This window comes from Leopardus geoffroyi, chromosome B3 (genome assembly GCF_018350155.1).
Source record: "Leopardus geoffroyi isolate Oge1 chromosome B3, O.geoffroyi_Oge1_pat1.0, whole genome shotgun sequence".
Classification (NCBI taxonomy): domain Eukaryota; kingdom Metazoa; phylum Chordata; class Mammalia; order Carnivora; family Felidae; genus Leopardus; species Leopardus geoffroyi.
In genome coordinates this window covers 144,345,289-144,372,813 of record NC_059337.1, presented here as the reverse complement: position 1 = coordinate 144,372,813, position 27,525 = coordinate 144,345,289, and the positions used below count along the sequence as shown (strand labels likewise).

Genomic DNA, 27,525 nt, shown 5'->3' with positions numbered 1-27,525 from the left:
TTGTTTATCTACATAAACACCTCAAGTTCACCTTTAACTGCCCATCCTGTGCCTATGTGGCAACCCCACACGCAGAATAACACCCATCCGAAAGACCCCGACCTAACCTGCTCCCCTTCCCGGTGCCCCCTGACACAGCCCCATCACCCTCCTTCCTGGATCTTGCTCACCAGGCCATGCTCCTGCCCTGGGGCTTCTACACTTCTGTTCCTTCTTCCTGGACCCTCTTCCCCGAGACACCGCCAAGGCTCTCTCCCTCGTGTCCTCATGTCTATGCGCAAATGTCACATATCCAGCGAGGCTTCCCTGACCCCCCTGTTTAAAATCGCAACCCGCATTCAGAATTCCCTGCTTTTTCCTGCTTCATATTTCGTCCGGAGCTTTCCTAATTTCGTGACTGCAGGAGGGCAGCAGCTTGTGTTTTGCACCCGCGGCACCTAGAAGTGACTGGCACATAGTGGGTGGTCGATCCAGGTTTGTCGAAGTTGACAGATCATCCCTTAGAGGTCTAGCCCTGACACAAGCCAGGCAGAATTGAGGGTTCCTTTCCTGAGTGGGCGGGCTCCAATCCCCCGGGGCCGAGGGAGCCGGCGTGCCCACGGTGGGGGAGACGCAGTGACTGAACGCAGCCGGTAGGGGGCACCCGAGACCTAGGCGTCCGCTGAGCGCCTGGCCGCCAGCGCGCCTCCTACCCCGGGTGTGTGCGGACTCCTGGATTTCTCCTGCCAATTCGGACTCCATCTTACAGTTCCTGCAAGACAAACAGGTCCTAGTTTTCATTCTTTGAGTTAGGAAAATGCAGACTCATACATGACCAGCACCAGGTGATGCTGGGTTATTATTCAGGTTTTTCAGTGTCTGAGGGGTGCTTTTGTGCATGCAGCTTGGATTTTAAATAGTCCATTTGCTTTAAACCCCACTGGTAAAATTCGTCATTCTGTTTATAAATTGGAAACTTCGGTATGAACATAAAGACATACTGTATTCGTTTCCCAGGGTTGCATCAATAAAACACAAACTGGGTGACTTAAGAGAAACTCATTCTCTCAAGTTCTGGAAGCCAGAAGTCCAAGACCAAGGTGTCCTCAGTGTTGGTTCCTTCCAAGGGCTCTGAGGAAGAATCTGTTCCGTGCCTCTCTCTCCTCTCTCTCCCAGCTTCTGGTGGTTTGTTAGCAATCTTCGGTGTTTTTTTGCTCGTGGAAACCACACTCTGATCTTGGCCTCCATCACCACATTCGTGGATCTCAAGTTCCCGGAAGAGTGCCTGATGCAAGGTCAATTTGTTGAATTAATGTTAAATTCATTGTGTGTTAAGTTCATTCTGTTAGACCTTTTGATTCAGAAACATGCCCTTCCATTCTTTTTTTAAATGTTTATTATTTGAGAGAGAGAGAGAGAGAGAGAGAGAGAGAGAGAGAGAGAGAGACAGAGGACGAGTCGGGGAGAGGCAGAGAGAGAGGGAGACACAGAATCCGAAGCAGGCTCCAGGCTCCGAGCTGTCAGCACAGAGTCAGACACTGGGGCTCGAACTCACAGACTGTGAGGTCATGGCCTGAGCTGAAGTCGGCTGCCCAGCCGACTGAGCCACCCAGGTGCCCATGCCCTTCCATTCTTGGCAACATTTCAGAGGAAGAATGTTTCCAAGGGAGATTTGATAATCTCCTCTTACCTTTTTCTGGAACACCATTCTTCAGAGGTCAAAACTTCGGGGTTGAATCTCTAACTTTCTTCTCTTTTCTTTGGTCCAGGCCTAGGCCTATTGTCTATTTCCTGAACAATTTCCTTGAACTGTCTTCCAACCTTCTTTTTATAGTTTTTATTTTGACTTGGAGCCCTGGAGCACACAGACAAGGACAGAGCAAAACACTTTGAATGTTGAAGCTGAATTCTTGCCAATCAATTCTGGAAAAAAAGAAAGAAAGCAAGCAGGGGCGGGGTGGGGAGGCAGGAATAAAATGCTTCATTGTACAATATGTACTATGTCAAAACTGTTAGACAACACAAAGGAAAAATAGACAAACATAAGGATTTTTCAGATGTTGCTTCTAATTTGCTACAACAAATTAGTTGGTTCCAGACACTTTTTAAAAATGTCCTTTCTTAAAGCATGTACATTAATTGCAAAGCTTTAAAAAAGGTCTCTTTTAGATGCAAGGGAGCTGTAGAAGCACAGGGAGTTGGAAGTTACAGATCTGGGTCTGAGCCCAGGATGGCCACTGGCGAGTGGCTGACTTTGGCAAAGGCCTCTCTGGGTCTCCACCAACAGGCCACATGGGTTTCTACAACCTTATCAGGCTACCTGCTTAATTCCTCCCCATCAACAGTTAAAGTTTGTCCTGGATGTTCAATAATCATTGAAAATCAGGCTCGCCCTTGTCAGAAAAGAAGGAGTAACAGTAGGTGACAGTGGATGATGCCTTTTGATTAGTCAACATTTACTGAGCATGTGGGCAAAAATCAAGCAGTATTGTATAGTGTCACAGACATCTGACTTCATCTGCACAACCGCCCTTTGGAGTGGGTACTTTTAACCCCATGCTACAGAAATGAGAAAACGGTGGTCCAGTGATTGGACTGGGGTTCCCTGGTGTGATTTTCCTATGACTTTAAGGGCTGAATTTTAATTCTTTCTGTTCTCCTCTTAGGAAACCTCTTCTTAAGCTGTATAAGATATCTGTTGTTCCAGGGGCGCCTGGGTGGCACAGTCGGTTAAGTGTCCGACTTCAGCCAGGTCACGATCTCGCAGTCCGTGAGTTCGAGCCCCGCGTCGGGCTCTGGGCTGATGGCTCAGAGCCTGGAGCCTGTTTCCGATTCTGTCTCCCTCTCTCTCTGCCCCTCCCCCGTTCATGCTCTGTCTCTCTCTGTCCCAAAAATGAATAAACGTTGAAAAAAAAAAAAAAGATATCTGTTGTTCCAAATGCCTCCTTCTCAGAGATGTGCATAGACTCTCTGAGTCGGAAGTTTATCTGTTTTTGTGTTCACATCACACATTACACCATGACCTTATTTATGGTGCTTGGTTAGTTACCATTCTTCATGTTAATTTGAGTGGCCAATATTCTTGTGCTCTTTATTTCATATCCCTGTTAGCTTCATTTCCTCTGAGATATATTTATTATTTTCTAAAATGAATCTAATTTCTAATATCTTCAGGTGGATTTGCATCTGCCCATCTTACCAGTGTTAACGCATTTGAAATTTCCGTCATCTCTAATTTTTCTAACTTCTGCCTATTTCCTGGTTGGAACACTTATTAAGATGCTCAGCAGAAGAACACATATCTTTTATTAAAAAAATTTTTAATTTTTAATGTTTATTTTTGAGAGAGAAAGAGAGAGAGAGAGAGAGAGAGACCGGGTTGGGGGGGGTGGCAGAGAGAGGGAGACACAGAATCCGAAGCAGGCTCCAGGCTCTGAGCTGTCAGCACAGAGCCTGATGTGGGGCTCAAACCCACAAACCGGGAGATCATGACCTGAGCCATAGTCGGATGCTTAACCACTGAGCCCCCCAGGCGCCCCAGGACACATAACTTTTAAACACAGCCTCATGGCTGAATCTCTTGACATTGGAAAATAGGGAAAAGCTAATGCTAGGATACGGGCTGAACTGTGCAAGGAACAGTTTTAGAATGAACCAAAAAGCTCCAGTGGCTGTCATTAGGTAGTGTTCGAGCAGTTTCCAAGGTGGAGCTCTAAGGTACAGGGTGGTTCCATTTTGCAAGCATCCTTTGAGTATGTCATAGAGCCTGGCTGCTGTCTCTGTGTGCTGGACAGGTGAAGGGCTCGTGACCCATTGTTTCTTAGCGGTCAATTCTTCTCCTTGTCATTTAGGGCACGAGTGGTCCAGGGAAGCAGGCGACCAGGCCACACAGACATAAACCAAGAAGACTGACGCCCAGGCGTGGTGTTTGAGAATGTTTCAATAGGGAGACATGGGTCCACAGCAATTGCTTTTTTCGAAGTAGCGTTTCCTCGTCTGTTTAGAATTAAAGAGCGAGCGAGGAATTATCTAGGCCAGTGGTTCTCAAACTATGGTCAGTGGTGCAGCAGCAGCATCACCTGGGATCCTGTTAGAGATGCAAATTATCGAGCCCCACCCCAGAATTACAGGCGAGAAATTTTGGGAGTGGGGCGTGGCAACCTGGGTTCAGCAAATCACAATCACCTGAAGGCAGGTGATTTTGGGTGCCGCTAAAGCTTAAGAACCACTGCGCTAGGCAAAACCTTTCACAAGTCCCCCTTCTGTAAATTTCCTGCTAAGGTACCCCATTTGTATCCTTTGATCTTTCATTCTGGAGGCCCTTTCCCACCTCTCCCGGGCGTTCACACACCAGGTGCAGGCTGCATGCCAGGGTGGTGGGCTGGACCCGCTGGTGAGGGTTGAAGTCCAGCCGCCCCTGCTTGCCTGGGTAAGCACACTGGTCTTTACAGTGTCACTACCTGGAGCCACTTGTCCATGATTAAAATGAGCAGAAGATCCCGAAGCCATGGCAATCAGAAACAATAGGGCTGGGACTCACCTGCCAAAATGCATTCACCTGTTCATCTATTTAACAGGAACTCAGTGAATATCCGGTAACATCCTTTGCCTGCAGGGAAGATAAAAGGTGGGCGGCCCAAGGAGCTTAGAACCTAAGGGGCAGAAGAAGCATATGAAAAGAGGGGCGCCTGGGTGGCTCAGCTGGTTAAGTGTCTGCCTTTGGCTCAGGTCATGATCTCCCAGGCTGTGGGTTCAAGCCTTTCGTCGGGTTCTGTGCTGACAGCTCAAAGCCTGGAGCCCACTTCGGGTTCTGTGCCTCCCTCTCCTTGCCCCTCCCCTGCTTGCACCTTCTCTCTCTGAAAAAAATAAACATTAAAAAGAAAAAAAAAGAAGCGTATGAAAGAGACAGAAAGATAAATGTGACAAAGTCCCAAGATAAAGGGAAAGGCCACAAGGAGACAAGGAGAGGTCAAATCCCAGTGGCCTACAGGAATTAGATGTGGGTTTTCAGAGCTAACAAAGCACCATTAATAGCAGCACCAGCAATAAGCACCCTTTGTGGTTTTTTCAATTTATTTTGAGATAAAATTCACATATCATTCTCTTTTTAAAGTGTATTTATTTGAGAGAGACAGAGAGAGCATGAGCAGGGGAGGGGCAGACACAGAGAATCCCAAGCAGAATGGAGAATCCCCTCTACATCAACACAGAGCCCAAGGTGAGGCTCAGCCCCACAAACCGTGAGATCACAAGCTGACCTGAGATCAAGAGTCCGATGCTCAACTGACTGAAGCACCCAGGTGCCCCCACCTATCATTCTTAACCATTTAATATGTACAATTCAGTAATTATTACAAAGTTGTGCAACCATCACCACAATCGAATTCCAGAACATTGTCATCACCACAGAAAGAAACCCTGTCTCCATAAGCAGTCCTTCTCCTCTCCCTCCCCCAGCCCTTGGGCAACCACTAATCTACTTTCTGTCTCTACGGGATTTGCCTATTCTGGACATTTCCGATAAATGGAATCATACGATACACACGTGGCTTTTAGTGTGTGGCTTCTTTCATTTAGCATCACGTGGCTGCTTAATGGGAGCAGGGCTTCCTTCTGGGGTGATGAGGCTATTTCCGAACTAGATAGAGGTGATGGTTGCACAACACCGTGAATGTACTAAATGTCGCACTTTAAAGCGGTTAATTCTATGTCATGTGAACTTGACTCAGCTTTTTAAAAAGAAGTTAAAGATTTCAGAGTAGATGCCCTTGACTCCAAAGCTCCACTTTAGGAATTTCTCCTCTGGGTACACGTTGGACATATAGGAAATTATGTATTTACAGGGTTGATCACTGCAGCAGTGTTTGAAAGATGGGACTAATAATAATATATTAATGTAAATTATAATTTTGTGAATTAAATATATGTCAAGTATATTTAAAACGTTATTTGAGGAAGAAGAAATAACTTTCTAAACCAAAATGAATTCAGGCCCAAAGTCGTGAAAGGAAGACAGGATGGGCAAAGGTGTGGGCCTGAAGATTTCAGGTGGGGGGAGATTGTGTATGGGGTGAGAAATGTGGATTTATCTTATAAATGACAGGCACCTATAGAGACTTGGTCAGCCCAGGGCTGGAAGGAGGCTGGAACCGGCAAAAGGTAAGGTGGGTAGAAAAAGGAGGAGGGGTGTGCAGGAAACTGAGGTGTCTTGCGGGACTGGGAGGAAGAGAATATTGAGGGTAGAGTGCACCCGGGCAGGTGGTTTGCCCCCTGCTGAGGTGGGATCCAGAGGGCAGGGGACAGGTGAAAGTGGCCTAGGCACAGTGGAAGCATTCGGGGCTCGTGTGCAGTGGCTTAGAGAGGAGAAAGCTGCCAGCCAATGGAGAAGAGATTATGTCCTCAGGGGAGGACAGCAGAAAAGGATTGGGAACCATAAAGAAGTTAAAAATTGCACATTGTTATGTTTTGATCTTTTCCTGAGTGGCTTCTTCTTTTTTTTTTTTTTTTTTTCCATTGTAACAGTTTGTGGTTTTTTTTAACGTTTATTTATTCTTGAGAGACAGAGAGAGAGCACAAGTTGGGGAGGGGCAGAGAGAGAGGGGGACACAGAATCCGAAGCAGGCTCCAGGCTCTGAGCTGTCAGCACAGAGCCCAATGCAGGGCTTGAACGCACAAACTGTGAGATCATGACCTCAGCCAAAGTCGGAGGCTTAACCGACTGAGCTACCCAGGCGCCCCCATAACAGTTTTTATTAAATGTCGTACATAAGATTACTTTGTTCCTGTGTCTTTTTCATTGTTTCTTCCTTACATTTGCCCCTTTCCTTTCCAACTTGGTGAGACGTGGCTTTGCATTCAAGGGTATTTTTGGGTCTTTGTCCAGTTTCAGTCTAGTGATGACCACCTCGCTGGGTGGATGCCCACGTGGACAGTCGTGCCATTTGCCTTCTCTCGCTGTACTCATTCAGTGTCGATGACGTGAATTTCTTCCTGAAAGCCTGGACGACTTTGCCAATTTGCCGACCTTTGTCGTGTCCTCACCCAACTTGTACTTCATCATCCTTCCGGATGGGCATGGATCCAACCTAGTACTTCTGTCTCAGCTCTTTGGAAAGAGGGGAAGACATAAACACCCTGCGAATGTGGGAAGGTGCACTGAAATGCCGGGTATGGTTCTTGCTCCGGTCAGAAGTCACAAACGGATTGAACTTCATTTTGGTTGCAGTCGGCAGGCCAAAGCTCGCCTGCTGCAGTTCCAGCGATGGTAGCAAAGGGGAAGAGATGAATGGCTTCTTAATCTTTGTAGACATCCTGTGTCCATGCAAGTGTGTGTGTGTGGGGGGGGGGTGGGGGGGAATTCAGGTATAGATCTTTCTGTGTTGGCACAGTATTTTTGGAGAATTATTTCACATCAGTCCACAATTAAATTATCGATGCCTTATGACCTAGCAACTCCAACAGAAACAGTCATATGTGTGCTCAAAGATGCACACAAGGGTATTTTCTGAAGTATTGTTCGTAATAGTAAAAATAAGAAACATAAATAGGGAAATGGTTAAAATTGAGAGTATATCCATACTGTGGAATATTATGCATCAGTTAAAAAAGCACAGGGGAGCTCTCCATGTCCTAATATTAAAAGATGACTATGGGGGCGCCTGGGTGGCTCAGTCGGTTAAGCGTCTGACTTCAGCTCAGGTCACGATCTCGCGGTCCGCGAGTTCGAGCCCCGCGTCGCTCTGGGCTGATGGCTCAGAGCCTGGAGCCTGCTTCCGATTCTGTGTCTCCCTCTCTCTCTGCCCCTCCCCCGTTCATGCTCTGTCTCTCTCTGTCTCAAAAATAAATACACGTTAAAAAAAAAAAAAGATGACTACGGTTTATTAAGTGGGGGAAATAAAAGCAAATTATAGAAGGATACCCATGATTTTCAATTGTGGGGAAAGTCTGTCCAAATTCATGCACAGAAATTCCCAAAAGATGCCACTCAACTGTTGCCAATGGTTAATTCTGGGGAGGATGGGGAGTGAGAAGGATGTAAATGCTTTAAAGGGATTATTTCAAATTTTACTTGATATATTTCTGTATTTTGATTCCCCCCACCCCCCAAAGGACACGTTTTACTTCTTTAATTTCAAAAAGTAATTGGAAAAAATAGGAATACCTGACCTAAGGGAGTAGTTGTGGGGATGAAAAAAGCAAATACATGACAATGAGCTTCATAACGCGCTACACTGGTACATACAGTTGTTATTTTTAGCGCACTGTGAGTTTCCAGAGGGCTAGTCACCTTTCGGTTATCAAGTCACCCTATTTGCATAGAGTTTATTCACATATTCATTCCTTCAACTTTACACTGCAATATAAGTGTCAGGAAGTCAGGGACCCTGTCCACACTGCCCTCCTTTATAGTCCCAAAGCCTGCAACAGTACCCTGGGCTCAATAAACGCTTGCTGAATTAAAAAGAAAACTTACAAATGAACCTCTGTGTTCCAGACTAGATAGGAGATGATCAAGCGCAGGATGAGACGGCAAGGAACAGGTATCAACTGACAGTTATTTAGCTTGTCCCCAGCCCAGTTCCAGCAGTAGGTATCACATGGCTAAATTCTCAGGCAGCCTGGGAATAGCGATCCCGGAAGGTCGCCTACACTCAGAGGCGGAGAATTGCTTACCAAAAGCGGCGAGGGAGGTTGCTTAGCAACCAGACTAAGGAGGCGGGCCGCACTGCGCACGCGTACACTTTGGACCGACAGATGCGGCTATGGTGTTTTGCGCACGCGCGGGAGGCGGCCTCGGGGCGTCCGGGGCCTGATGGTTGCTAGGGTGACAGCGATACAACATGGCGGCCGGATCCTAACGCTCTCTGTCCAGGAGCCAGCGCGGAGGTCCTGGTTCGGGACCCTGCCTCAGAGGAGTGGAAGCCAGGGGGCCTCCCTTTCTGCCCCTTTCTTCTCCGCCCAGTGTCGGCAAGGGCTTGTCGTCGGCTTCCGCATCCAGGATGAAGAGTGAGCGGGGCCGGGGAGGGGCGGGGACGCGAGAGCGAACGGCGGGGGTCGGGGGGTTGGGAGGGCACGAAGGGGCAGGGTCTGGTCACCAGGGTGGTGGGTCCACTCGGCCGGCCGGGAAGGCTCAGCGTGTGGGGACCCCGAACCTCCCTGGGCTGTCAGAAGCCGGCGCCCCCGGGGGTTCGAGGCGGGTTTGGGGGAGGTGGGGTCTCAGAGCGATCCCCCCCCCAGCCCCAGACCTCCCAGGCATATTTTGGTGTGGAGGTTATGTAACAAGTTTGGAAGGTTTTGTTGTTGTTGCACGCTGGACTGAAAACTGGGATTCTTGAACATTCGGCAGTAAGGTAGTGAGCGGTTACTGTGCGGCTTTCTGCCCTTTAATGACATCGGTTTAGGGGAAAATGAGAGGAAAGATGGGCTATTTTATTTTTTGGGTCAAACAGTAGTGTTTTTACTGGAACTATTTTTATAGGGATTTTGAAACAACCTTTTGGTGAAAGTGTTACTGGGAAGTTGGGAAATAGAGTGGTCGTCCTAGAAAATGTAACGGTGAAAATTTTACCTATGCTTGGATTTGTGGATTATGAGTAACTGAACTGCAACCAACTTGGATGGGCTTTTTTTTTTTTTTTTTTTTTTACACATTACTGTACAGATCTGTATTTCTGCTAGAGGTATGGAAAAATTCGGACCTCCTTTGCTGTGAAAAGATTTAATTACGTATACTTGCAATGTGAAATTTGCATTGTACCCTAAGTGTCCGTAGATAATTATGGCATAAATTGTGAAACAAAGATATTTAAAATAATTTACCCCATTCATACTTTACCAGACATTCTTATTTTCTTTTGGGCTATTGTTTACAGGTTTTTCTTTTTCATTAATGCACCCAAAGCTGTAGTTAGAACACAAGGCCTACAAAAGGCTTTATTTACATTTTTACTTATAGTGTGGACTCATATACACATATTTTTTTCCTTTTTTCCTTCCCAACTATTTACTGTCAGAATTTTGAATCTGTATGAAAGTTGCAAGAAGAATTCATTGATTGTGTATAAATCTTTCACCTAAATGCACCATTTTGCCTTTTGTGTGCCTGCTTACTTGCACACTCTAAATTATGTACAGTGTTTATTTCGCTGAGCGTTTTGAGTTAGTGCACATCAGTCCTTTTCACCACTAATAATTCAGCAGGTATCTACTAAGAACAGTGACATTTTACATAATCACGGTACAAACAACATCTTGATATATATAGTACTCTTATCCAATATGCAGCCTATATTTCAAATTTTCCCAGTTATCCCAATAACATCCATTATAGGTGTTTTTTATTTTTTCTGGCATCCAATCAAAAAGCACAAATCGCATTTTGTTGTCATATCTCTTTGGCCTCCTTTAAACTGGCACACTGTTCTGCCTTCTGTGTCTTTCATGACATTTTTTTAAGAATTCAGGCCATGGATTTTGCAGAATGTCCTTCAATTTGGATTTATCTGATTGTCTCCTCATGATGAGCTTTAGCTTAAATATTTTGGTCAAAAATACGTCAGAGGTGAGGTTGTGTCTCTGTCAGTGTGTCTCCAGTTTTGTTGACGTTAGGTTTGATCATTTGATCGTTCCATTTATTCACTTTTGCCTCTTAGACCTTTCCTGCCCCTGTGCTAGAGGCTACCACTCTTAAAGTTTCACTTAAGTCTCTCTATGTCTGTTTATATAAATGTGTATCTGTATACGTAATGTAATCTGTATCAGCATATGTAAATGTGTCCATCCCCCCCTTTTACTTATTTTTAATAAGAATTTATTTTTTTCAAAGTTATTTATTTTGAGAGAGAGAGAGAGAGAGAGAGAGAGCACGCACACAAGTGGGAAAGGGGGACAGATGATCCAAAGCGGGCTCTGTGCTGACAGCAGAGAGCCTGATGCGGGGCTCAAACTCACGAAGCAAACTGTGAGATCATGACCTGAGCCGGGGTCAGACACTTAACCAACTGAGACACCCAGGTGCTCCAAGATTTTATTTTTAAGTAATCTCTATACCCAGCGTGGGGCTTGAACTTACAACCCTGAGAACTTACAACCCTGAGTCACAGGCCCTACTGACTGAGCCAGCCAGGTGCCCCTATCCCCCCTTTTAAACGTTAATGCTGGCATTATATATTGTGTACTCTAACAATAAATAACACATATTATACATAAAACATTTTATTTATTTTTTAAAGTTTATTTTTTTTTTAATTTTTTTTAATGTTTTTATTTATTTTTGACACAGAGACAGAGCATGAGCAGGGGAGAGGCAGAGAGAGGGGGAGACACAGAATCTGAAGCAGGCTCCAGGCTCTGAGCTGTCAGCACAGAGCCTGATGCGGGGCTTGAACTCACGAACTGTGAGATCATGACCTGAGCCGAAGCCAGACGCTCAACTGACTGAGCCACCCAGGCACCCCAAAGTTTATTTATTTTTGAGAGAGAGAGAGAGAGAGAGAGAGCGAGCACCGGCAGAGAAAGAGAAGGAAGGAGAGAATCCCAAGCAAGCTTCGCACCGTCAGTGCAGAGCCCGACACAGGACTTGAACTCACAAACTGTGAGATCATGACCTGGGCTGAAATCAGGAGTTGGATGCTTAACTGACTGAGCCACACAGGTGCCCCTCATATAAACATTTTATGTATGTAAATACTTGCATTTTTTAAATGTCCTTTAAACCTTTGGGTTTTTGTTTTTTGTCTTTTTTTCGTTTTTTAGTGTAGTGGGTATTATTTGATATGTTCTTTTAAATGGCCATGTTGGTAGTGTTCAATTAGTTGGTTTAGTGTTACATCTTTATTCTTCTACTTTAAAATCCAGTCTGAGTACTGGTGAAACCTGTTGTCACGTGGATGTACATCCTGATCAATTCAATGCTTGACAAATATTTAACGATGGAGAAAAAATATTTCAGAACAGGAAGTGACAGAGACAGAGTCATGGAAGTAGAATGAATAGGAAAAGTGAGTAATGGTGAAATTGGACTCCTAGCCTGGGGTCAGAGTGGGGCCAGGAACGCTAGGTCATCATGTTGGTCTTCATTTTATGGTTTTCTACGTGTATTTTCTACCTTGTTTTCTAGGCAAGGCCCACGTGTTTAGGGATGTATTATTGAGCATTCTGGGAAGGTGGCCTTCTTATTGTTTATCATGTGCAGTTGTAGGGAGCAGGGAGTAACACAGGAAAGTTGTTATGAGCATGGGCTTTAGAGCCAGGCCGACATGGCGGTCTCCCGCAGGTTACTGACCTTTCTTTCTTCATTATTCTGGTTATTGATTGCTTCCTGACAAATCACCCCAACTTGGTGGCTGGCGATACCAACAAACTCATCTCTCGTGGTCCTGTGGGCGGCCTGGGCTCAGCTAGGCAGGCCTCACTTGGATCCTCTCCTGCAGTCGCAGCTGGGTTGTGGCTGGGGCTGGAGTCCTCTCCGAAGTTTGCCACTCACGTACCTGGCGGCTGACGCTGGCTGTCCCCTGGGACCTTCGCGTGGCCTGTCAGCTGGAACGCTACTGTCTCCACGTGCCTTGACCTTCCTCGTGGGGTGGCACTTGGGTTCTGAGGATCAGCGTCCCAAGGGTGCGAGGTGGGAGCAGCATGACCTTCTCTGACCTAGCCTCGGGAATGTCATAGCGTCCCCTCCGCATCCCCCAGAGTTGAGCGTAGAGAACGTAGGTCGCACCTCTTGATGGAGGAGTGGCATAGGTACGTACTAAGACGAGCTTGTGGCATGCGCTATCTAGAAGCTCCCATCTTTCGAAAATAAAATCCTCCACACTTAGATGGATAGATTGATCGATGTAGAAGACTTTCATTTTAAGTAATCTCTACACCCGCGTGGGGCTTGAGTTCACGACCCAGAGATCAAGAGTCGTGCACTCCACCCACTGAGCCAACCAGGCGCTCCTCCACACTCTGTCTAGCCTGGTTAGTATAAACCTGTTTGTGCCTGTTTAGCATAAGAATACCTATTTTATAGGGTCGTTTCAAAGATTAAATGGGATCGGCTGTGTAAAGCTCACAGCGTAGTGTCTGGTAAGTGATAATTATAAGTGAGTTCTTACTTGCTCTCCCGGTGGATGAAAGCAGGGGTGTAGAAGGGGAAAGAATGACAGATCCTTACTTGGAAGAAATTTACTGTTATCTAACCTAGTGCAAGTGCCCATTTTTTTTTACTGTCTGAACGTTTCAATGGATTATTCAAAACATACCTATAAAAGGAGAAAAAACCCTATGTGTTCTGAAGGCAGTCACCATTTTCCTATTATGTCACAGAGAATTTTTTAAATTATCTGTTGTTATTGCAGACGCTTCAGCTTCGTGTCCCTCATAAATGTATTTTTATAGAACCAAAGTCGCAGGAAACCTCAAATACTCTTGTGTCACTCTCCCTTCCTAGTGCGCCTCTCACCTTCTGTTTTTATAAATAGATGCATCAACTAGGGGCGCCTGGGTGGCTCGGTCGGTTAGGCGTCCGACTTCGGCTCAGGTCACGATCTCACGGTCCGTGGGTTCGAGCCCCGCGTCGGGCTCTGTGCTGACAGCTCGGAGCCTAGAGCCTGTTTCAGATCCTGTGTCTCCCTCTCTCTGTGACCCTCCCCCGTTCATGCTCTGTCTCTCTCTGTCTCAAAAATAAAGAAACGTTAAAATAGATGCATCAACTAGCAACTTTTTATTTATTTTTTCTCTTTAAATTAAAACAAAATTAAGTAAAAGTAATACTGGCTTTGTGATGCACGGAAACAGTGAAAAGTTTGAAGTTAGACTTGGGACCCTCCTCTGCTTGACAGAGTCAGTCCCGGTTAACATTTCCCCAGATGTACTTCCATAAATCTTTGCATATTGTGTGTGTGTGTGTGTGTACATATACAGATACATAGGTGTACATACATAGATGTATGTATCTGTATATGTATGTGTGAATATGTGTGTGTCTCTTAAACAGATGCCTCACACTATATGGGATTGTAGTAAATATGTTTCAGTGTAGCTTTCTAGGATGATTCTTCAACGAGGATGTTTGAACATTGTTTTGTTTTGTTTTGTTTTGTTTTGTTTTTTGTAGTTCTTCATGTTTACCAGTGGCGTACATTCCTAGCAGTCGACTTACTGGGTTAAAGGCTGCAATTTGAGTGAAAAATTTTTATGGGTTTATGAATAATTTTATGTCCTTTTGTGTTTTCGTGATGTTTGGTAATTCAGGTCAGTTTTCTTTACTACACCAAGTAATTAATTGGGTACAGCCCTCTTCCTTGATTCCTGACCTTGTTTTAGTAATTTGGTTTGAGTTACTTAATCTGTCAAAGAGAGTGGAAATTAGAAGCTGAATCCCCTTCCTTCCAACTCTAGTTGAGAGTTGTGCTCCGTAATTAACCTTCCCCAATTCTTTTCATCCCTCCACTGGCGACGCCCCATAGCTGATGCCTATCACCTGCCTTGATTAAGATCTTTAGAAGCAGTGCTTAAAATACAAATGTTTGGATTTGAGCATGATAAGTGTCCCTTTTCACAAAAAGTGAATTTGACCTCCATTTTCATGCGTTAAATAGGCTTAAATTCCACTTAAACAAACAAGACTTGGTTTAATAAAAATGAATAGAATCTTAATGCCAACAGCCTCATCTACCTTCCTCTTTCTACCCTTTCAGGCAGCTATATCAGGTAATTCCTCTTTGTCCTTGAGGCTGGGTGGTTTTGGGGGTTTTTTGGTGACTGTTTATTTTGTCTATTCCCCTTAATGTGGGGCAGGATTTTTTGGGTTTTTTTTTTTTTTTTTTTTTTTTTCCTAGCACAGCCCGGTGTTGGGCTTTGTGTATTCTTAATGTCCCTCATCTAAATTAAAGGCCTGTGAAAATATGCCAGATCCTGCTGGAGAGAATAGGAAGATACGTTTCCTAGGTTTTCTTTCTTTTTTTTTTTTTTTTTCCATAAAGGTGTTTCTCTTTTTTCTCTCCTCTGCGTTTCATTCTTGATTTACACCCAGCCTTTCTATTGAAGGGGTCGTGGGGGAAATAAGTGACCTTTTATCCGCCATGGCCATCTCTGGAGCCGGGATTCTGCTTATCACCTGCTCATCGTGATGGGCTGGAGCCGGCTTGGGATGTTGGCACACATTCCGAGTTTGTACTTAAGCCACTTTCAAGCAAACAGTTGACTGGTTTTGTTCTGTTCTGTTTTGTTTTAAGTAAGTCTATTTCACCTGTCTGTGATGAAATACAAACTGGAGTTTATCGTGTAAAACTTCCCTTCCCTTCTCAAATCGAATACCTCAGGCCACAGCCTGACTTTAAAGTAACTGGTTTTCCTCCCTCCTGGGAGCTTCCCGTCTGTCTCCCTTTAAACTGCTACTGTAGTCTCAAGACAGTTCATTTTGAGCTCGTGTTTCTTTTGGCGGTTAGCCGAGTTCCCTGATTTCTGAAAGTTCTTGAGAATGCCCATGCCCGTACACACTTAAAGAAATATATATTCACTGTGAACATTGAAAAATATGGAAAAGAATAATGAGGAGAATTAAAGTCATCGCTGATCCCACCCAAACACAGGTGCTTTAAAATATTTTACATATTTATATCCATTCTTTTTCTTGCATGTATGTGTATTTGCATGATGGTTACCATCCTTTTTTCACTTAACACTAAATTATGCCTGAACATTTCCCTATATCATTAAATGTTATTTGAAAGCATCATTTTTTTTAATGGTTATTTTTGAGAGAGAGAGAGAGAGAGAGAGAGAGAGAGAGCATGAGCGGGGGAGGGGCAGAGAGAGAGAGGGAGACAGAATCAGAAGCAGGCTCCAGGCTCTGAGGGGTCAGCACAGAGCCAGACGCGGGGCTCGAACTCATGGCCTGAGAGATCATCACCTGAGCCAGAGTCAAATGCTTAGCTAACTGAGCCACCCAGGCAACCCAAAAGCATCATTTCAGCTTGTGGCTGAAAGTATTATTAGATCATTCCTTGATATTAGATATTTAAGTTTTTAGCATTCTTACTGGTGTGGCACCATGAAGAACATCTCTGTCTATAAATTTTGTGTCTCTGTTGGTACCTTGGGGTAGAATCTGGAAGTGGAATTGCTGAGCCAAAGGATATGGGCTCTTTTCTTTCTAATATCTTTTTCCTACTTAAACAAGTAATTTGTGTTTACTGCAGGATATTCACACATACGGAATGATTCCTCAGAAAGTGAGAGTCTGCCACACACCCTTTCCCCAGGAAGCCCGTCATCTCTGGGCAAGGTAGCAGATGTTCTCGGTGGTCTTGCTGTTCACATTCCCTTCCCCGTTAGTTGTGCCGTCACATGGCCACTGCCCCACCACAGCCTTGTCCCCTGTGTGGAATACACATGTTGCGGACCTCTGCCAGTTTGACAGATGGAACAGTCTCTTATTTAAAAAGGGGGGGCGGGCTCCTCGGGAGTTCAGTCGGTTGGACGTCCGACTCTTGATTTCGGCTCAGGTCATGATCCCAGGGTGTGAGGTCGAGCCCTGCGTCGGGCTCTGCACTGCGCATGGAGCCTGCTTGAGATTCTCTTTCTCTCTCCCTCTGCCCCTCCCCTGCTTGCTCGCTCGCTCGCTCTCTTTCAAAAAAAAAAAAAGGCAGCTCTTTTTGTTTTCCTCTAAGTGTCAATAGTTTTCCCTACTGGCTACTTTTATCCTTTTTTTTTTTGATTAAAAAATTTTTTTTAAATGTATGTTTATTTTTGAGAGAGAGAGAAGGGGAGGGGCAGAGAGAGAGAGGGAGACACAGAATCTGAAGCAGGCTCCAGTCTCTGAGCTGTCAGCACAGGGCCCGACTCTGGGCTCAAACTCAGGAACCGCGAGATCATGACCTGAGCCGAAGTTGGACTCTTAACCCACTGAGCCACCCAGGCACCCCGAGCCACTTTTATCTTTTAAGTGAATCATCTTATGCTCTTTTGCCCATTTTCTTTGAAAGATACTAGTATTTTTTTGTAACTTGTCTTTACAATTAAATATATTAGCTATTCTCATATTTGTTGCACGTATTTTCTCAGATCACGGTTTGCCTTTACATTTTGTTAAGTTTTTGATGTAAACGTGTTAAAACATGTGGCTAGGTTCACCTCTATATCTTCCTTCTTTGTCAGTTCATTGAACTTCTGTGTGAAAGTCCCTCCCCTTCTGGAGGGCTGGTAAATACACAGATGCATTTTTTTTTTAAGTTTGTTTATTTTTCAGAGAGACAGAGCATGAGCGGACGAGGGGCAGAGAGAGGGAGAATCCTGAGCAGTCTCTGCGTGGTCGGTGCGCAGAGCCCAACGTGGGGCTCAAACCCATGAAACCACGATCTATGACCTGAGCTGAAACCAGGAGTCCGACACTCAACCAACTGAGCCGCCCAGGTGCCCCACAAATGCTTGCTTGCTTGCTTTTTCTTTCTTTCTGAGAGAGAGCGAGCGAGCACGAGCGGGGAAGAGAGACAGAGGGAGAGAGATGGCTATACCATTTTTCATCCCCATTATCCGCATATGAGAGATCTGTCGAGTCCACATCTTCATGTGGCACTTGGCACTTCCAGCCTTTTTAATTTTAGCCATTCTGGTGGATGTGCTTGAACAGGTTTTAAGAGCTAGTTGTTGGGGCACCTGGGTGTCTCAGTCGGTTGAGCGGCCAGCTCTTGATTTCAGCTCAGGTCATGAGCTCAAGGTCATGAGCTCAAGCCCCGAGTTGGGCTCAGTGTGGAACACGCAGCCTGCCTGGGATTCCTTCTCTCTCTGCCCCTCCCTTGCTTGTGCACGAAATGCTTTCTCTCTCAAACTTCAAACAGAAAAAAAAAAAAGGAAAAAAAAACCCTAGTTATTCCCACTTTATAAAACAAGCATCTAACGTTGTAAAAGGCACAAAGATACCGCTCAGTGTAGGTGACACCAGGGAATACTGAGTGACCAGATTGCCTGATGGACTGACTGCATCGGAAATCTGAAAGTTACCAGACGGTACTCGGTGGTCGTGAGGGTTATGGCACTCCCAGCTGGAGTTCGTGCTTTCGCTGCCCCTCACACCAAGATTGTGTCCCTATATCATTGGCACCGGGGCTCCCAGACTCTGCCTTTCTCATGGACCTTGTTAGCCAAGCCAGTTATTCTGAAAATGATCTCTTGCCAAGGTCAGTGCTCTTACAAGTGCATCGGAGCGGCTTCGTCGGCACCTTGTGATAGTGTTCTGCTCATGGGAGACAGCAGGGGCAGTGTGGTCAGGAAAGGGCTTCTGGAGTCAGACTCCCCGGGTTGAAAGCCCGGCCCTACCGCTTACTGATGTGACTTCGGGCAGGCTGCTTGACCTCATTTGTGAGATAGGGCTAATGGGGTACCATATTGCGTGGGATTGTGGAGATGATTTAGTGTAAAATGGCGTCTGGCACCTTGTGCTCAGATTTGGTGTTTAATAAATATGAATAAATACCACTCTGTAAAAGGCATCGAGGCTTCTTGGAGAAATGGCTAGTCCTAGGACTGAGACAGGGAACACGCAAGATTCCGTAGGACCAGAAAGTAAGAAAATACTCAAAAACAAACGGATCCTTTGTTGATGGGGGCGCGTCAAAGGGACACAGGAACCAGCTGAATGGGCACCCGGTGGTCAAGGCTGGAGCATCTTGAGCAACACAATAAATAGTATTGGATTCTCCCAAAGTATAAAATAAGTGTTTGTGGGTCCACACTGATATCAAGTATTACCTAAGTAAATGACAATAGACAAGCTCCCATGTGGAAGAATTCCAAAGGACTTATGTGGGCGCTCCACCCTCAAGGAGGGGAGCATTATTTCTCACTCAAAGTGTAGGATCTCACGGTGACTTTTCCCAAAGAGTGCAGTACAGAGGGGGTGGGGAGAAAGTCACTTTGCCGTGGAGAAACTGACAGACACCACCCCGGCCTGGTGATCCGGGTCAACATCACCAGTGACAAGCCACGTTGATAGCATGGGCCCTAGATTGATGTGCTCAAATGGCACCACAGCACTTCGATCTTCTTCCCCAAACCCATAACCCAAGTCTAATCAGAAGAAAACAGCAAATTCCAGTAGAAGGTCATGTTACAAAATACCTGACCAGTACTCTTCAAAACTGTTGATGTCACAAGACAAGAAAAGCCTGAGGAACTGTCACAGCCACCAGGGGTCTAAGGAGATACAACTGATGTAAAGTGCTGTCCTAGATGGGATCCTGGACAGAAAGAGGATATGGGGTAAAAGCTAAGGAAATCTGAATAAAGCATGACCTTTAGTTAATCATAATGTATCAATATGGGTTTATTAATTGTGCCAAATGTAAGATGTTAATTATAGGGAAACTGGACATGAAGAATATGGGAATTCTCTTTATCATCTTTACAATTTTTCCATAAATCTAAAATTACTCTGAAGTTAAAAGTTTATTTTTTAAAAGCGGTGCTTGCCATATGGTCAGTGCACAACAACGTTAGCTATGATCACCTAGCTTGGTTTTGTTTTTTACATTTTCTGGGACCTGGTTGTGGGTAAGGCTGAATTTACCTTACGCATCATTCCTTGGCATGTAATTGGGAGAAACATATTGTAAAAGACAGCTTATTTGAGGACTGTGAAACTTTTAGAAGGTAGTTGAAGGAGCCTTCTGGCCACCTTATCCTTATCTTTTTAATCTCACTGGTGCATGTATACGGATGGTCTGACTTGGGAAAGGAGGTAACCTAAGGGACATCGGGTCTCTCTCAGTGTGATTGCAGATACCTGGCATTTAAAGATGGATAGAAAAGGATTGGTTGCCAATAGTAGTAATTTTGTGATTCGCTGGCCAGTGAAGTTCCCCCTGCAGAGTGTGTCCAGGGGACTCGAGAAGTAATAGATTAAGAGGCCTATGAACAGGCATTGTCTCTGTTCATTTGTTGAGTATGTGTAGGGCACAAAGAGAATAGATTGTGGACCTTGCCTTTAAGGAGTCTGTGGCCTTCCTGGGAGAAGGTGCAAAGTGGAACATGAGTTCTGGAAGAGAGGACAGGGTGCATACAGAAGGAGGGAAAGACATTTGCTTTGAGGCCCTCCAGGTGGGTCCTGGGAGATCAGAATCTAAAGTACTACGTACTCGATATTATGCACATGTACTTACTAATCTGACCTTTAATATTATCTAAATGTGGGGGTGGCTCTTCCTCTCTCCCTCTCTTTTATAAAAGAAAAGGCCTCAAAATTAGGGACATGGGGGCGTACCCCACAAGGTGAGGGATCATGTCTCATCGATCTTTGTGTCTGCAGTGCATGGCTGGTGCTAACAAGTCTTCGTTGACATCCACAATGATTTAATCATACTACCAGGGATGCTTAACTCATTTAGGCCGAAGTGTGGCATAAATGGCATTGGGGCAGGGGGTTCCCAAGACCACCCTTAGGTTCTGTGATTTGCTAGGAGGACTCACGGGACTCAGGATCTAGTTTTACTCGTGGCTGTGATTTACTGCAACGGGAGGCTATAGAGCAAGTTTGACAAAGGAAAGAGGGGCATGTGGCAAAGTCTAGAGGAAACAAGGCACGAGCTTCCAAGAGTCCTCTCCTGGTGGAGTCACACAGAACTCGCTTAATCCTCCAGCAGCACGCCGTGACAACAGATGTGAAACATTTTCTATCAAGGAAGCTCATTAGAGACCTGGGGTTTTTACTGGGAGCTGATAATGTAGGCATCCTCTTCCCAGCACATAACAGAATTCCAGACTCCCAGAAGGAAAGCAGATTCAGCATAAACCAAGTTCGTGAACAGTTGAGGCACAGTGAGCCATCGTTTAGAGGCCCATCGTTTAGAGAATGCGGGAACCCTCCCGAATCCAGGTTCCCAGATGGCAGCCAAGGGCCAGCCTTACAAGCAGACCTTTCTCTTTTTTTTTAAGTTTTTAAGTCCGGTTAGTTAAGTGTAATATTAGTTTCAGGTGTACAGTATGGTGATTCAGCACTTCCCTACATCACCTGTGCTCATCACAGGTGCACTCCTTAATCCCCATTCCGTTTTACCCGTTCCCGGCACCCACCTCCCCTCTGATAACCATCAATTTGTTCTCTATAGAGAAGAGTCTGTTTCTTGGTTTGTCTTTCTCTTTTCCTTTTGTTCATTTGTTTCTTAAATTCCACATATGAGTGAAATCATGTGGTATTTATCTATCTCTGACTGACTTATTTCACTTAGCGTTATATTCTCTAGCTCCATCCACATTGTTGCAAATGACAACATTTCATTCTGTCTTATGGCTGAATAATATTCGGTTACATGTATATATCACCTCTTCTTTATCCTAAATTCATCCATCCGTGGACACTTGGGCCGCTTCCATATCTTGGCTATGGTAAATCATGCTGCTGTAAGCATAGGGGTGCATGTATCCTTTTATTTATTTATTCATTTATTTATTTATTTAAATGTTTATTTTTGAGAGAGAGAGAGAGAGAGATCAGAAGAGAGGCAGAGAGGGAGACAGAGTATCCCAAGCAGGGTACACAGTGCAAAGCCATGAGATCATGACCTGAGCTGAAATCAAGAGTCGGACGCTTAGCCAACTGAGCCACCCAGGCACCCCTCCTTTTAAATTTGTGTTTTTGTATTCTTTGGGTGAACACTCAATAGTGTGATTGCTGGATCGTAGGGTAGCTCTATTTTTAACTTTTTGAGGAACCTCCACACTGTTTTCTAGAGTGGCTGTACCAGTTTGCCTTCCCACCAACAGTGCAGGAGGGTTCCTTTTTCTCCACGTCTCCAACACCTGTTGTTTCTTGTGTTGTTGAGTTTAACCATTCTGCCAGGTGTAAAGTGAGGTCTCATTGTGGCTTTGATTGGTATTTCCCTGGTGATGAACGATGATGAGCATATTTTCATGTGTCTGTTGGCCATCTGTATGTCTTCTTTGGCAAAGTGTTCATGTCTTCTGCCCATTTTTGTTTTTACTTTTTAAAATATTTATTTATTTTTAAGAAAGAGAAGGGCAGGGAGGGGCAAAGAGAAGTAGACAGAGATTCCCAGGCAGGCCCCACACTGTCAGCACAGAGCTGGATGCGGGGCTCCAACTCACAAATGGTGAGATCATGACCTGAGCCGAAATCAAGAGTCAGATACTTAGCCAACTGAGCCACCCAGGCACCCGTCTTCTGCCCATTTTTAAATTGAATTATTTGTGTTTTGGGTATTGAATTTTAAAAGTCCTTTATATATTTTGGATGTTAACCCATTATTGGATATGTCATTTGCAAGTATCTTCAACCCGTTCTGTACATTGCCTTTTCGTTTTGTTGATTGTTTCCTTTGCTCTGCAGGACAAGTAAACCTTTCTGAGGAGAGTAATTTTAGGCCTGCCATGTGAACTCTTTTCTGCCCAATAATAGACTGTGTTTCCTTTTAGGGAAATTTATGGGTGTTATGGCCTAGTCTGTCTAAGAGAAAGATTTGTGTTCTTAAGCAGCACCTGTTCCTTGACTGGTAAAAGTGGGGTTAGGTAGGTCAGGATGGGCTCTTCCTGCAGAAGGACGTATTACTCAATGAAAGGATCAGACTGGTTGAATTTTACCACAAAGTTTGGAGGCTCCTCAAGAGATTTGTCAAATTGTTTATATAAAGTTCCAAACTTGGACACAGTAGAGGTAAGCTTACAGGGTCTGTATTTGGGTCAGTTTGCTTTGAACAGCTTCTCAGGAGATACTTTTTTGTCTGGTTCCAGGACTTTGTGGGCAGGTCCCTGTTTCAGAGGGGCCCTGGGGTTTAGTTAAGCTGTGGCTGTCCAGCAAGTTACAGCTTCTGTTTTTTGTTGGGAGGAATCTGACACCTCTGTCCTGAAGACTCCCCTGGGGACGGTCCCCTGTCTTTTTTTTTTTTTTTTTTTTTTAAAGTAGGCTCCACACCCAATGTGGGGCTCGAACTCACAACCCTAAGGTCAAGAGTCACATGCTCTACTGACTGAGCCAGCCAGGTGCCCCTGTCCTCTTTCTTTAGCCAACTTCTCTTAGAAGGGTGGTGGGAAGAACTGTAAAAACCGGCAGAATGGTTTTGAAATCCTGCCTTGCTGGGAGCTAGATCAGTTAGTTTTTTTTGTTCAAGGAAGACTTGGACAAAAGGAATTCTAATAACTTAGTTTACAGATCTTCAGTTTGGGGATCTTGAGCAGCCTTGGGGGTGTTAACTGCCATGCTTTGGACATAAACCTGGTTATGCACCCCACCTCCCCTCCCCACTGCCCTTCCTTACCCTGGAGACTCCCCACGTATTCAAGGAATCCTGCAGTCAAACATGGTTCTCCTTATTTAACCCCGCATTTGCTAACTTTCATTGCTCATGAAACCTTCTTTTATGGAATACCCATTAGGATTTGAGAGGTACTAGTGTTTTGTGGAACTCCGTTTGGAAAATGCTAGTCTAAAGACAATATCCTCAGGTATTTCTCCCTGCTGTCATGCAGGGAGGCTCTTTGTGGTCTGGTGGCCCACCCCTTTCTTTCTTGTAACGCAGGCCAGTTGTGAGACTTGGCTTCTGTCATGGTCTTTTGCTGCACATTGGCTTTTCATGTGCAGATTTCCTTATCTACTAATGGAATAGTCTTAATACTAAAATAATAATAGTCCATTGCCCGAAGCTTTCTTTATTTTTGCTGTTGTTTGTTTGTTTCTGCCTTGGTGTAATATAATGCCAGGACCAAGTTGACCCTTGAACTACACAGGTTTGAACTGTGTGGATCCACTTACATATATGAAATGAACATGCCCATGTAACCTGTGCCAAGATCAGAAACAGCATTACCAGGATCCTGAGAGCTCCCTTGGGTCCATTCCAATCACACCGCCTCCCAAGGGTAACCGCTGTTCTGACTTCTAATGCCACGGATTTGTTTTAACATTTTTATTGAGATATAAAATACATACTATAAAGTTCACACATTTAAAGTGTACAATTCAGGGACGCCTAGGTGGCGCAGTTGGTTAAGTGTCCAACTCTAACTCAAGTCACGATCTCACAGATCACGAGTTCGAGCCCTGCATCGGGCTCTCTGCTGTCAGCACAGAGCCTGCTTCGGATCCTCTGTCCGCCTCTCTCTGTCCCTCCTGTGTGCGCGCATGTGCTTATGTGCTCTCACTCTCTCAAAAATAAATAAATGTTAAAAAAAATAATAAAGCGTATAGTTCGGTGATTTTAGGTTTTTTGTTTTCTACTGAGTTGTGCAACACCCATCATAATAATCTGTTAAAACGTTTTCATGCCCCACCCAAATCTGTACCCTGTGTCTGTGGACTTGTGTATTCTGGCCACTTCATGTAAACGGCCTTTTGTGTCTGGCTTCTCTCATCATATCGTTTTCTAGGTTCATCCATGATGTAGCTTGTGGCAGGATGTCGTTCCTTTCTGTGGCTGAATAATATTCCACTGTGTGGATAGACCATCTTTTGGGTATCCGTTCTTTAGCCGACGGACATACGAGTCGCTTGCATCTTCGGCTATTACGAACAAGGCTTCTGTGGACATGTGTGTACAGGTTATTATTTGGACCTAATTGTCCATTTCCCTTGAGTGTGTACCTAGAAGTAGAATTGCCGGGTCGTGGGGTAACTGTGGAACACCTTGAAGAATTGCCAGCCTGTTTTCCACAGTGCTGAACTGTCCTCCATGGCGGCTGCACCCTTTGACGTTTCCACCAGCAACGTATCAGAGCTCTCCCTTCTCCACATCCATACCAACGCTCGTCATTATCTTACTTTTTGATTCTAGCCATTGTAATGGGTGTGGAATGGCATCTTATGTTCTGTTATTTTGAATTTTCCTGTAAGTTTTTATTTCGTAGATTGCCATTTGCTTTAAGAGTGTACTAAGTAAATGCTTGGTTTTTAATTTCATAATCTATCGTCCTTAAAGGAACCATGAGGAAAATACAGCATTATCCCTTGAATTATTTTTACAAGCAGAATACAAATAAAAAGTATAACGTAAAAAGCGTAGGTGGTTCTATGGTGAAAGGTGAGTCTCCTTTCTCCTCCTATCCTCCAGCCGTCTAGACTTCCTCCCCTGTGAGGTCACCACTTGGCACTTTCTTATGTTCCTTCTAGTTCCTTCTATGTATAGATGAGCATAAATATGTCTGCGTGTTTTAGTTTTTCATTGCTGCTGTCACAAACTATCACAAACTCAGTGGCTTAAAACAACACAAATTTATGAGGGTCTGGAGGCCGGAAGTCTGAAGTGAGTCTCACTGAGCTAAAATCAAGCTTCTGGAGGCTCTGAAGGAGCACCCGTTTCCTGGCCTTTTCTAGCTTCCAGAGACCACCTGTGTTCCTCAGCTCGTCACCTCTTCCACTTCTTCAAAGTCAGCACTGTCACACCTTCTAGTCTCTGACTCTGTCCCCTGTGCCTCCTTCAGCTCACCGCGCTTGTGACTACCTTGGGCCCACCTGAGAAGTGTAGGAACCTTTCCTTAAGGTCAGCTCACTGGCAACCTTAACAATTCCTTCTGCAATCTTTAAAATTTTTGTTCAAGTTTATTTATTTTGAGAGAGAGAGAGAGTGCGCGCACACACAGGTGAGAGAGGGGCAGAGAGAGGGAGAGAGAGAATCCCAAGTATGCGCCACTCTGTCAGCACAGAGCCCAATGTGGGATCGATCCCGAGAACCGTGAGATCACGACCTGGGCGGAAACCGAGAGCCAGGCGCTCAGCGGATGAGCCGCCTCCCCCGGCCGGCGCCCCTCCGCCCGCAACCTGAACTCCCTCCTGCCACGCAGACTGACATTCACAGGTTCCAGGGCCACGGACACTGTTGGGGAGCCATTCTGGTGGCACCGTGCGAACACTTCCCTTTCTTTCATTTTGTTTTTTTGGCAAACGTTAACACAGTCGACGTGTTGTTCCATAATCTGTCTTTTCGTTGATACTCCATCTCCAAAGGTTCTTCGCCATCACAAGCTACAGAGCTACCTCACTCCTGTTGTCTGCTGTATAACATTCCTGCATGTGGCTTTTTCGTAATTCATTTAACCATTAAAAAGAGCATTTCTTCAGGTTTTACGTTTTTATGTAGTCAAATATATGCGTCTCTCCAGATGACCGCTTACATTGTTATGCTTAGAAAATGTCTTTCCTTTAATGGAAAAAAACGTTTTCCTTAGATTGAAAAAATATCAGTTTCACCTCACCTGTGTACTCTGGGGCTGCCGCAACAAATTACTGCCAGTTGGGTGGCCTCACTCCAGCAGGAATGTCTTCTCTCCCAGTTCTGGAGCCGGAAGTCTGAAATCAAGGTGTCGGCAGGACTGTGCTTCCTCGGGAGGCTGCAGGGGCGGGTCCTTCCTGGCCCCTTCTGGCAGCTTCCAGCAGCTTCCAGAGCTCTGGCTCCGTCTTCACATGGCCTCCCCTTTTGTGTGTACGTGTGTATCTCTCTCTCTCTCTCTTTTTTTTTTTATTGTGGTGAAAACAATGACATGAGCTCTACTTTCTTTTTTTTTTTTTTTTTTTAATTTTTTTTTTTCAACGTTTATTTATTTTTTTGGGACAGAGAGAGACAGAGCATGAACGGGGGAGGGGCAGAGAGAGAGGGAGACACAGAATCGGAAACAGGCTCCAGGCTCTGAGCCATCAGCCCAGAGCCCGACGCGGGGCTCGAACTCACGGACCGCGAGATCGTGACCTGGCTGAAGTCGGTCGCTTAACCGACTGCGCCACCCAGGCGCCCCATGAGCTCTACTTTCTTAATACGCTTTTATGTTTATGGTACTGCAAACTGTGCACACATTGTTATACGACAATCTCCAGAACTTTTTTATCTTGCATGACTCTGACTCTGTACCCATCGAGTCACAATTCCCCATTTCTCCCTCCCTCCAGCGCCTGGCAACCACCATTCTGCTTTCTCTGTGTGTCTCTTATAAGTACACTTGCCATGGGATTCAGGGTCCATGTGGATATCCAGGATGTTCCATGTCAAGACCCTTAACTTAATTACACCTGCAAAGACTTTCCTGTTACTGAGGTAACAGTCGGGGATGGCAGGGGTTAGGATGAGGGCGTATCTTTCGGGGCCCACCATTCAACTCACTACGTACTCTTCGTGCTTTGTATCTCCTTTCCTAGAAATCATCTTTGGAAAATTAATTTTTGTGAGAAGCTTTCACAGTTGTTTCTTCAGTCATTCCCTTCAGGAGTTGTTGACCGTCTAACATACGCACGGTAGTTCTAGGTTCTTATTTCTTCCCATGGCTGTTAACTACCGTGCAGTATATGGTAGTTTGAATGGGAATAACATGGTTAGATGCTGTTCTTGGGGAAAGGCATTTTTTTCCAATTTCTGCAACTATGTAATTACAAATAGGATTTTCTAATTTGCATGACCTGAAGCTTAAGATATTTGAAAACGTGCACTGAAATTAATATTTGGAGTAAGATTGAAAAGTAGCATTAAAATCAATATTACATATATATGACTAATTATACGTAGGAATAATACCACACCAGATACTGTGTATCAGTAAAACTGGTTGTTTATAACACTCTAATGAACAGTG

The 27,525-nt window shown here is 44.9% G+C and overlaps 1 protein-coding gene, 1 long non-coding RNA gene and 1 pseudogene across 10 annotated transcripts in view; 1 reads left to right on the top strand and 2 right to left on the bottom strand.

Moving 5' to 3' along the window:
* Positions 1–820: 820 nt before the first annotated feature.
* Positions 821–8,678, bottom strand: LOC123584348. Of its 2 annotated transcripts, none has more exons than XR_006705372.1 (3): positions 8,453–8,678; positions 1,670–1,902; positions 821–1,264 (listed from the first exon to the last, which is right to left on the bottom strand). It is a non-coding gene; the product is annotated as an uncharacterized LOC123584348 (long non-coding RNA). The 2 variants fall into 2 exon arrangements; XR_006705373.1 differs by having other exon boundaries at positions 1,670–1,834; positions 8,453–8,673.
* LOC123584346 lies at positions 6,722–7,557 on the bottom strand (annotated as a pseudogene).
* A 63-nt stretch (positions 8,679–8,741) lies between the features above and the next one.
* The window catches only part of MOK (MOK protein kinase), a 70,338-nt gene continuing 51,554 nt past the window's right edge, over positions 8,742–27,525 (top strand). For 4 of the 8 annotated variants that reach the window (XM_045452149.1, XM_045452147.1, XM_045452150.1 and 1 more), the window contains exon 1: positions 8,742–8,985. In XM_045452149.1, the coding sequence (XP_045308105.1) occupies positions 8,792–8,985 (194 nt within the window). In that variant the 5' untranslated portion in view covers positions 8,742–8,791. Of the gene's footprint in view, positions 8,986–26,880; positions 26,994–27,525 lie in introns of those variants that run through there. The other 4 variants (XM_045452153.1, XM_045452151.1, XM_045452154.1 and 1 more) reach the window with 3 other exon arrangements.